This window comes from Staurois parvus, unplaced genomic scaffold (genome assembly GCF_062004578.1).
Source record: "Staurois parvus isolate SC_StPar_1 unplaced genomic scaffold, SC_StPar_1.0 ptg000243l, whole genome shotgun sequence".
Classification (NCBI taxonomy): Eukaryota; Metazoa; Chordata; class Amphibia; order Anura; family Ranidae; genus Staurois; species Staurois parvus.
In genome coordinates, this window is record NW_028318039.1 from 16,074,598 (window position 1) to 16,086,668 (window position 12,071).

A 12,071-nucleotide genomic window follows, 5' to 3' on the forward strand; every position below is an offset into this window, starting at 1 on the left:
TCCAATTTACAGTACTGTTGTAGAGTAGATGCGGACCTCAATCCTGGTCTTCTCCTGCTCATTTGGTATACTATGTTACCTATAAACTTATCACCTATATGCACAGCAAACCATCTCACAGGAACTCCCCAAACCAGCCCTCTCACAGAGCTCTCTCACAACTCCCTCCTGTTACCCACAAGTTCTTTACACACCCACTAGACTTCTCTGTGCAGAAACCGTCTCTCCCACAGTGCCCAACAGATATCCAGCAACAGACATGGGATACTCCACTACTCTTCTATGCCTCCAGAGGTCCCCCATTAGACCCTATCATTGCACCAACCTCTATGTGATGCGCTCTCTGCTATCCACCTCCAGAATGCTGAACAATACTGTACCCTTCTGCAGGCACAAAGGATGAAAGATTTGAGATTCTACATATGTTAAAAGGTGAAGCAAGATATCCATAGGGTGCATAGTTATGACAAAGGTCTTGATATTGTCTGTTTCACTCCTTTGCTTTGGTAAGAATGGTAAGAATATTTATTAACTTTTTCACCTACAGCTATTTTTTTTATTTCACGCTTATTATGGTGGAGGTTATTAAGTCAACCTGTTTTTTTACAGCACTTTAAAGCAGGTGGACCTTTCAGTGATTTTTTTTTAATTTAGACACATGTGGAAATAATTTATGACTTTAGCAATTGAATGAATGATCCTATTGACAAACATATATTTAGAGTTCCGCATGGCAGTACTAGGGTCGCTGGTTCGAATCCCAACCACAGCACCACCTGCCTGGAGTTTGAAAGTTTTCCCTGTGTCTGTGTGGGTTTCATCTGGGTACTCCAGTTTCCTCCCACACTCCAAATAAATGCTGGTAGGTTAACTGGATCCTGTCTAAATTGGCCCTAGTATGTGTATGTTTGAATGTGAATTAGGAACATTAGATTGTATGCTCCTTATGGGTTAGGGACTGATGTGAATGTACAATATATGTGTAAAGTGCTGCTTAAATTGACAGCGCTATATAAGTATCTGAAATAAATAATAATAAATAATAGAGTAACACTATCATAAGGAATAATGAATCAACAACCATTCAATGTATGTTAACTTTAATGTAATTTTTGATATAAATAAATGTACTGTATAACACATTGCCATGTTTTCAAAAATACTTTAAAACCAAAAGTTCAGATATGGGTAAGAACCAGGTATAACACTGTTTTTGTGTGCTACATACAACACTGACTTAAGTTCCTGATGGAAAAAAAAATGTGAGACTCAAAATACCAACACATAGTAAGCTTCACAGAGTTTCTTCAATGTTTAAGAACAAAACATGTATTATTTATAGAGATTTTAGTTATTATTTACATTTCTTTTTTACATTTATTCTTAATATTACATTGATTATTTACAAATAAAATCTCTATAAATATGTACTATAAATAGAGCATGGGTTATATGCAAGCTAACTTGGGCACTGGCAAAAACTGTCCATCTCTAGAGCATACTTGGCCCACTTTGTGAGACTCCATTTTTTTAGCAAGCAAAAAGGAGTAATCAAGACACAGAGGGGAGAGACCTGTGTCCTGTGCTCTACACCAAGATAAGGAATGTACAGGCAAGTCAAAATTCCTATTATCTTAATGATACAGTGCAGGACTTTATCTATAGAACATGGGAAGTACCCAGGCAATATATTGGGAGGGCAACAGAACTGCCAACAGGCCCACAATAAATCAAAGCTTAAAGAACCCTTCTTTTCTTGTGGGCCTGTTGGTAGTTCTGTTGCCAACAGAACACTCAGACAACAGCTTGTGGAACCCTGAAGTTAGCATCAGCCGAAGCTTGAACATCCACTTGTTAAAACCCAGTGAACATATGAACAGAGGACAAAAGCAAAAAAGGAACCCTTGCCTTGAGGGCCTGGTCTGTTTGGAAGAGGCCAAGTCTTGACTGCTAGTGAGTATGTCTATGTACCAGGTCCTTCCGGGTGAATCTGGTGCAATAAGGATCACTGGAACCTTTTCTATCTCTATTCATGCATATATCAGTATCAATGGAGTACAATGACTGGAAGCCCTTTTTAAATCTCTGTTCTTTCTTGCAGGCCCTGTAGGGTAACCTGCTGTTGCCACCATGTCCATCTGATAATCTGTGCCTCTCTGGTCGAAAGCCATGTTTTCGGGATCCTTCTGTGTTTCAACATCTGGAGCTCCTACCTCTAGCCCTGCACTTTTGTGTCAACAGCTAGTCAATACAATTTGACAAATATCCAGACAGGGCATTGTTTAATTTCATATGCAAAGGATATTGGTTTGCAAAGCTTCAGTCATGGAAGCATCTCGAGGATGTTTTTCACTGGGGAACGCCTTTTCCATGAATGCTTAATACTTCTATCAAGAAAATAATGAAGGAGAATTGTACCACTTTGCCCTTGCAAAAGAAGGCAAAAACTGAGGCAGCTAAATGCCCACACAAAAAAAAGTTCTTTTTTTTCAGGCATCCAAGGCCAAGCCTGATACCCAGTTCAGCTGTATAACTTGGATCCCCAAAGTCTGGAGGCAAGTCCTCTTCACAATGAGAGGGTGCCTCCAATTGTGAGGATCTTTTGTTCTTACCAGCCATCTGGCCAGTTTGCGCTAGAGGATCCTAGTGGAGACAACATATTTAGGAATCGTTCTCCTATGAAACCTAGAAAGCACAGTAGAAGCAAGTCAGTAGAAAAATGAGAAATATCAGCTGATAACAGCAACTTTATTAACACTGCACCTTAACCTGCATGACAAGTGCAGCCAGTGCAGCAGTTAGCAAAGTAACAAGTTCACTTATTAGCAAGTGTGGCAGTTCTGGGCACTGTTACTGTGAGAATCAAGGTTATATCCCAGGATTCTCAACTAAACAGGTTGAGGGGCTCCAGAGGGTTTATTTTATGCAGCGTTCAGTTTCCTCAGTTGTTTGTAAAGTCCGTTTTGGGATCTGGAGCCCGAAGATTTCAAAGTGAACTGGGAGGGATGAAATATCCAATCCTGGGTCCATGTTTTCTTAACCCCCCCCCTGCACACTAATTGTACAGGTGTGTGAAGGGCTTTAAATAATAACCTGACTAGGGTTCTGGGCTCCACCCCGGCAGACAGGAGGTCGTTTCCCAGGAGTCAGGAGGGCTCCACCTAGGAGAGGTGGGAGCCAGAGCAGCAAGGGGCTGCAAGCTGTATACCTGAGAGAGCCAGGAGGCTGAATCTTTGTTTTATTTTTATTGATGGTGGATACCCCTGCATGGGAAACCTGTATTGTGTGGAACTTTCTTTTAAATAAAATTGGGCAAAAACCAGCCCTTAAAAAGAAGAAAAGCGAGTGGATGTGTGCTTCAAAAGCTCTACCCGTGATGGTAGTTCCCACACAAGTAATTCAGCATTTTGTACAAGCACGCTTTCCCCACCTGCTACAGTCCACAGCATGCCTAGTGCTTGCAGGTATGGCAAAAAACATAACACTCTCCCTTCCTCCTCACATTTAGTGTTTGATGTCTAAATGGTCAGTCACTAACCCTAAGCACTGTCATGAGTAGGTGGTTGAAGCATGCAGTACGTTGCTCAGTACACATGAGATTCTGAAGGTTTGGGCAGCAGATTGGTGAGAAGTAAAGTGCAATGAAGGAAGGTACAGCATGTTTACTGTGAATGCAATTACATGAACCTGCTAATTTACTTACTATGGGCAAAGAAAAGATTCACTTAAAATACTGGGTTTTTTGTTCAAAATAGACTGCATGAAGCAGCTATTCATGAGGCATATTCCTAAACCAGATGAGTGCAAGATGGATTTTAACTGGCTGTTGTTGGCGCTTTACTTCTTTCATATTGATTTGGTAAATAATTATTTTGTAAAAGTTTTTCATGTTCATTTTACTTATTCATTTAGTTTACTCTAAGGACTGTAGTTTTAATTAGTTTACTCTAAGGACTCTGTGTCTAGATGGAGAAATAAGGGCAGCTTCTCACTGCCCTGGTGTGGTCCCACTTTGTGCAGGTTAGCTGCCCTTTCTCATAGACTTCTATGATATCCCACATTTTGGTGCAGTTTCAGAAAGTGCACCAAAGATTCAGCAAGCAGGAGTTTTGGTGTGTTTTCTGAAACCACACCAAAACTGCAGGACCTCATAGAAGTCTATGGGAGAGCGCAGATAACCTGCACAAAAACTGTGGGTTTGCTGAGCTTTAGAAAAAGTGCAGTGGGCAGTGTGAAACCGCCCTTAAAGGGTAACTCCACTTTCATGGGAAAAAAATAAAAAATGATATAGCTTATACAGTTGTTACACAAGTCATGGTGTAATTGAATGTTATAAAAAATCCCTTTTTTTCACTCTGCAGTGCTGTAATTTTCTGTAATATGCAGTGCAATATGGCTACCTGGAGACATTCTGTACACAGATGGTGTACAGAATGCCCTCCAGAAATTTCCTGCTTGTGAGATTGGCTGCACTAAGACATAGGTCTGTAGTTAAGGATTGCTACAATAATCATAAACAGTAGAATTAAAACACTAGGTGGATATATTAATTCTGAATGCCTGAAAACTGTAGTTATTATTAACTATACAGCAGAATAAATGTACATGTATTACATAAAAGTATCCATTTTAGAATATCTGCTCTGTGCTGGTACATGTTGTGGTATTTCCCTCACAGGTTTAATGTAAATAACTTGCTAAAGACAAAATAAATTGCAGCTGGAAACAAAATTATTAAGTGCTTGTAGGAATACTTTGTACCGTAGAAAAAAATAATTGTAAACATCATAGAATAAAAATGTCATATAAAAGACATACACATTAGGCAATATCTCCTTCCACTGGTTAGGCCAAATGGTACAAACAGAATCTTGTCAGTATAAAATACCATACAAACATACAAAAAAATACAAATGCAGACCTTGAAGACTTTCGAGGCAGTGCAAACTCTCAAGGCACTTGAAGTATTATAATATATATTGCTGATAAATAAGACATTACTAGATATCAGAGGTGTCACTGATGTCGCTCACAGTCACTAAACTAACAACAGTGCTGGATGTATCAGCTTCACGAGCATCTGGAGAAGAGAAGGAAGTGACAGAAAATAATGTTACTGATCAGACAAAACTAAGCATAATACTGATGCTTTAACATAAATGACTGACAAAAAAAACAGACCCAGATATTACAGAAATGTGCCACAAACAGTAGATATACTGTATGTGGAAGGACTGTTGTTGATCCTATGTTTCCTGACCATCTTATTGTACCATTTGTGCCATTTGCCAGTTCTTCTTTCACTGCACAGTTTTGGGCATAATTCATGCCAAGCGTCTATCACCTGTTATTTTCTGATTCATGTCACTTTAACCCTGTTTAGGGACATGTGTGTTTTTTTGCACTAATGCTTCTTTTTTATATGCATTCACATATGTATTTCTTTTATGTGGGTGTAGACTTTGTATATGACTGCACAATATTGTGATTAATAGATGTATATACATCTCCTAGATTGTAAGCTCCAAGGAGCAGGGCCCTCCTATCCCTTTTGTATTGAACTGTATTGTTGCTGTATTGTCTCCCATTATATTGTAAAGCGCTGAGCAAACTGTTGGCGCTATATAAATCCTGTATTATAATATTAATAATCATCTCATATAGTGGATTATTTAAGAGGATTATTTATTTATTTAATAATTTCTGAGTATGTATAATATATAGGTTATTGTGTGGGAGAGCAACACCATTTTCTTTCTTTTTACACACAAAATATAATGCCAATATCTTTATGAGTAAACTACAATATATCTGAGAAAAAGTAAGCTAATTTATTTAAACAAATACCTGCTTTGAAAGGTTTTGTAACACCACTAGTATTCTTAGCAAAAACTGTTTGAACCTCCTTCCTGTGGACTGTGGCCTCCTGGCGTCTTTGTACAGACCGTGGTACTTCATAAGGTTCCTCCTCCAAAGATGAACTGTCTAATTCAGTGTCATCAAAGTCAGTAAGCTAACAAGAAAAGATATTCATTAAAAAAAAAATCATTTTCAGACCTGTCAAAGACAGAAAACAGTGAATGTGACTTTCACCAAACATACACTGCAGGTAATTCTTTCTGGAGCACGTTTTTCAAATGACAATGATTCACCTGAAGTGAATTTTAGGTGAATCACATGAATTGCTTTATAAAATGTAAATATCCCCCATAGAAATCACTCTTACAACCAATACTTTGACTATTATATCTGTGTCAATTGTTGTGCCTCACCACACAAGTATTAAATGTGTTCTTTGCAATATTACTCCACTCCATAATGAAGATTGTAGAATACTGAATGAGAGATTAAAGATAAAACCAAAGCAAAACTGACATTCCTATTTCAGTTACTAGCAGATTTCCTAGATTTTTTATAACTCTCCTGAACATAAAATAATAATCAAGAATATTAGCTTCCCAACTGCCCTATAGTAGAAATACTGCTACAGGGCATCACAGGTGCGCAAAATCATATATATATATATATATATATATATATATATATATATATATATATATATGATTTTGCATTTCCGGGTAGGGCTAGTCGTAGCCGCAGCTGTCAATCACCAGGTCCCAGGCGGTGATTACTGCCCGGTGCCTGCTGAGAATCTCCAATGAGAAGGTGAACTGTTTGTAAACAAACCAGTTCTGCTCCCTGTAAGCTTGTGCACACTGCTTTGAATGGCTGTGTACATTACAGTGAAGCACACGGACACAGCTTATAGTGAAACAGCACACAGTTAACCCTTTGATCGCCCTCATGTTAACCCCTTCCTGCCCAGTGCCATTAGTACAGTGTCAGTGTTTTTTTATCACTGATCACTGTATTGGTGTCACTGGGGATGTCAGTGACACCAAGTCAGTTTCCCCCCAGTGTCAGAATGCCTGCCTCAGTCACGCTATAAGTCGTTGATCGCCGCCATTACTAGTAAAAATTAAAAAATAATCACAGTATATATACCGCCATTTGTAAACGCTATAACTTTCACGTAAATCAATTAACCTCCCTAGCGGTATGATTATTTCAGATTTTTGGTGCTGAAAGCGGTACCATTTTTTTGCATGGAAATATGTATTTTTTTTATTGTAGGCTGTAATTTTTAGGAAAAACTCACTGAAATCTGTCCGAACAAGAGTCTAGTAAACATCCCGGGTATGATAAAATTTGAAACACAAAATCATAAATTATAATTTAATAAATAATCATAAAAATATAAAAATAATAAAAAATTTAATTCAATATTATAATCAAACCAAAAACACTGAAATGTGAAATAGAGCGCCAAGTTCGCACATTGCTGAGCTCAGTCGCAAAATCGTTTTCAGTGTCTGATGACGAATTTCCCCCACGAATCATTATCACTCAATTCTGTAAGTGGTTCTGATTTACTATCGCTGTTCTCTAGCTGATCTAAACCGCTGTTGACCTAAAGGGACACTTTTTGGACGCCATGGACGTTTCTCAGTTTCCAGGCAGAAAGAACAGACAAAATGCAGGCAGGGCGCAGGACAAAGCACTAGGGACAATATGTATGTGAAATAAGTTGAAACAGCAATGTTTTACTGTGTAAAATGAAAAAAAAAAAAAAATGACATTTTTTAAAATTTTTAAATTTCCCGCCGCCGGCGGCGCCCGTACGTCCCGACGTCACAGGGACAGGACACAGAAGCCGGATGCCGGCATCAGCCGTAGGAGATGGCCGGGGACTCTGCAGGGGACACATCGTGGGAGCGCAGGGTAAGGTAAGTGAAGAACACATGCCGGAGCAGCGCCGTATGGTATTCCCGAGTGTAGCTCGGGGTTACCGCTTTTGGTACTGAAATGTTACCCCGAGCTACACTCGGGAATACCGCCAGGGAGGTTAATTTACACGTATTGGGATTTTTTTTTAGCAAAGACATGTAGTAGAATAAATTTTGGCCTAACTTTATGATGAAATTTGATTTTTTTTATTTTTTTACTGGACATGTTTAATAGCAAAAAGTCAAAAATATTGTTTTTTTTCTCAAAATTGTCAGTCTTTTTTTTTTATAGCCCAAAAAATTAAAAGTGCACAGACAATCAAATACTACCGAAAAAAAGCTCAATTCGTGGGGAAAAAAAGGATGTACATTTCATTTGGGTGCAGCGTTGCATGACTGCGCAATTGTCAGTTAAAGTAATGCAGCGATGTAAAGCAAAAAATGGCCTGGTCAAGAAGGAGGGTAAATCCTCTGGAGAGCAAGTGGTTAAGAATTATTTGATCGAATAAACAAAATGTATGCTTGCTAGATAAATGTAATACACACACTCACACACGAAATACCCTGACAGAACAGAGTTAAATTTATATTCCTGCTAAGGCTGCTTTCACACTGATCAGTTTTTCTTTCACTTTTGCGTTGAATAAAGTGGAACAAAAACCTGTGACCATTTAATCCTATGGAACTCTTCACACTGATCCATTGCGGGTCTGCTGCGTTTTTAAAATCCTGCTTGCTGTATTTTTGGTGCACAACCAAAAACAAACATCCCCATTGAAATTAATGAAAAACACACACCTGTTGCATTTTTGGTGCGGTTTGAGTTACATGTCCTGTAAAAAATGCACTGCAAATGTGGTATAAACCTATGTGCATTTTACCACATTTTGCTATGGATCAGTGTACAAGTAGCCTAACCAAAATTAAGCACGTATCTCTTTTTCACTGACTTCTGTCTGGGGGTAGAGCAGTTATCACATGACCAAGAACAAGGCAGACTGGCCATTGCTGCATGATCTAATGACACCATAATTACAGGGCTTATGGGTACACACTTACATGCACTTACACGTCACTAATTCCAAACATATAATGTCTCTTATCAGAGGTATGGATATTTTTTCCAAACATATATCTTGGTAGTCAGTGGTACAAAATATTTTTTATTTCCACAATAAACTACCTCTAAAAACTAATTATATTTGCTTTGTTCTGTCAATAGTCTGTATTTAAAATGAATAGTCAGATGTTTAAATGCTACTTAATTGCCTACCTTTAGTTCCATAACTGGATCTTTTTTCACAAATGCCTGGGGTACATCACAACTACCACGTGGCTTTACATTATTCAAACCTGTTGATTGCTGACCTAGTTCTTTTACTTGTGTTGCTAAAAGATATTAGAATTAGTTTTAGGTTTAAGTGAAGATTAATAAATATATACAAATAAACAAGTAAAGATCTTAACAGCAAAAACTAATTTACTGACAGACATATCAGTTTGGATATCACACTACTTCCTCAAACTCAATCTATCCAAAATTGTCAAGATCAATGGCACAACTATCAGCATGTCCCCGCAAGCCAGGGTACTAAGGGTAACCCTGGACTCTGAACTCTCCTTTTGGCCCCACAGCCAATCACTGTCTTAATCTTGCTGCCTCAACCTCCGCAACATCTTCAAAATACACCCCTTCCCAACCAATGACACAACAAAGCTTCTAATTTACTTCCTGGTTATCTCTTGCCTCGACTATTGCAACTACCTCCTCATTGGATTACCTTTACATCTATCATGGACACTGTTGCCAACACATCCAGGACTTCACCAGAGCCTCTCCATCGTCTAGAACTCCCTACCCCAATCTGTCCTTCTCCCACTCAGTCTACTTTTAGGCGATTCCTGAAAACCCCTCTCTTAGAGAAGCCTATCCTACCTCCACCTAACAACTGTACTTTTATTTTCTCCATCAGCTCATCCCTCACAGTTATTATCTTTTGTATCGCTTGACCCTCCCTTCTAGATTCTAAGCTCTAATGAGTGGGGCCCTCTGATTCCTTGAATTGAATTGTATTGTAACTGTACTGTCTGCCCTCATGTTGTAAAGCACTAAGCAAACTGTTGGTGCTATATACTCTACTGTGCAAAAATTTTAGGTAGGTGTAACAATGCTGTATATTAAGAATGCTTTCATAATTAGAAATGTTAATAGTTTATTTTTATCAATTAACAACATGGAAAGTATATGAATAGAAGAGAAAATCAAATCAACATTTGGTGTGACAACCCTTTACCTTCAAAACAGCATAAATTCTTCTAGATACACTTGCACACAGTTTTTGAAGGAACTCGGCACGAGTTGGAGTAAGCACAGATCTCCTGTGGATGTAGGCTGCCTCAAATTCTTCTGTCTCTTCATGTAATTCCAGACAGACACGATGTTGAGATAAGGCCTCTGTGGGAACCAAACCATTATTTCCAGGACTCCTTGTTCTTCTTTACGCTGAAGATAGTTCTTAATGACAATGGCTGTATGTTTGGGGTTGTTGTCCTGCTGCAGAATAGATCTGGGGCCAAGCACACACCTCCCTAACAGTATGGCATCATGGATAAGTATCTGCGTGTACTTCTCAGAATTGAGGACACCAATGATTCTGACCAAATTTCCAACTCTATTTGTGTCATTGTTGCCTGCAGACACTCACTATTGTACCACTCTCCAGCCCTTCTGCGAACAAATATTTCACATTTTGACAAATCAGTTCAGAGCACTTGCTGCCATTTTTATGCACCCCAGTTCCTATGTTTTTGTGCATAGTTGAGTCCCTGAGCCTTGTTTCCAAGTTGGAGGTATGGCTTTTTAGCCGAAATTCTTCCATAAAGAACACTTCTAGCCAGACTTCTCTGGAAAGTAGATGAGTGTACCTGAGTACCACTAGTTTCCACCTGTTCTCTTCTGATGGCACTGCTGGACATCTTCTGATGTCAAAGGGAAGTAAACAGGATGTGTCTTTCATCTGCTGTATTAGGTTTCCTTGGCTGACCACTGCGTCTACTGTCCTCAACATTGCCCATTTCTTTATGCTTCTTCAAAAGAGCTCAAACAGCACATCTTGAAAACCGCAGTATGCTTTGAAATCTTTGCCTGGGAGAGACCTTGCTAAAGCAGTATAACTACCTTGTCTTGTTGCTATACTTAGCCTTGCCATGGTGTATGTCCTGTGACATGAAGCCTCACCTTAGTAGCAGAGTTTGGCTGTTCCTCATCCAGTTTTAAGCCTTCTCTAGAGCGGTTTCCATTTCAGTTAATGACTGTTTCAACCTACATATGGAATTGATGATCATTTGCATCTGCTTGATATATTTGGTTAAATATACACCTATCTTTAATCCTACAAAATTCCTGACTCTGTGCAAGTGTACAAAGTGTGCAAGTGTAAGAACTGATGCTGGTTTGAAGCCAAATGGTAGTCACACCAAATATTGATTTGATTTAGCTTTTTCTTCTGTTCGCTGACTTTGCATTTTGTAAATTGATAAAATAAAACAATTAAAATATATCTTTTTGAAAGCATTCTTACGTTACAGCATTTTTTCACACCTGCCTAAAACATTTGTACAGTACTGTAAATCCTGCATAGTAATATTCATAAAAGTACTTATTGTATTGTTATTAAAAATAACAAAAATTAACTGTTAAAAGATTATGGCGCCCAAAATAAAAATTAACTGCTGAGTGCTCTTGGCATTAATGAAGGTTAAAGGATTTTAAACATTTAACCCATTTTAAATACCACTGGGAATGTGTGTGTGTTACAAATTGATTGTCGTCTTTCCCCTGGAAGAGAGGAAAGCACCAAAATCGAACACCCTCTCCAGCACGATTTCGCTGCCATTTATCCATGGCTCCTCTAAGGGCCTGAGACCAGCATGGTGAGTATGGCTGGCTATGGAAGAGGGAGCTCAGTGAACATCGGGTCTCTGATCCTCCCTATGGTGAATGAACCAAGAAGCAACCTGTATTATGTCACTAGGGAGCTTAGAGGCATTAGAACTGTCTTTCCGAACTGTGCATGTGGGGTTAGCAGCTAAAGAAGAATGATTTGTGATCTTTCAAGGAAAATAACACTTATAAAACATAGTAGCTTCATCAAAATATCTACAAAAATGAAACAAGCTTACAAATAGCACATTTTCTCTATCTTCTGGGAGCAGGGGAGCAGTCATCTTGGGTTACCAAATCAACATTACTTTCGCTTTAACATCAAAGCATACCTTGAGATT

General features: G+C 38.6%; 1 protein-coding gene across 1 annotated transcript in view; it reads right to left on the bottom strand.

Moving 5' to 3' along the window:
• Positions 1–1,083: 1,083 nt before the first annotated feature.
• Positions 1,084–12,071, bottom strand: part of DZIP1 (DAZ interacting zinc finger protein 1) — an 87,570-nt gene continuing 76,582 nt past the window's right edge. Inside the window, exons 15-17 of the mRNA XM_089680484.1 lie at positions 9,061–9,176; positions 5,848–6,013; positions 1,084–5,080 (exon numbers count right to left, since the gene is read on the bottom strand). Of these exons, the coding sequence (XP_089536610.1) occupies positions 5,001–5,080; positions 5,848–6,013; positions 9,061–9,176 (362 nt within the window). The 3' untranslated portion in view covers positions 1,084–5,000. The remainder of the gene's footprint in view (positions 5,081–5,847; positions 6,014–9,060; positions 9,177–12,071) is intronic.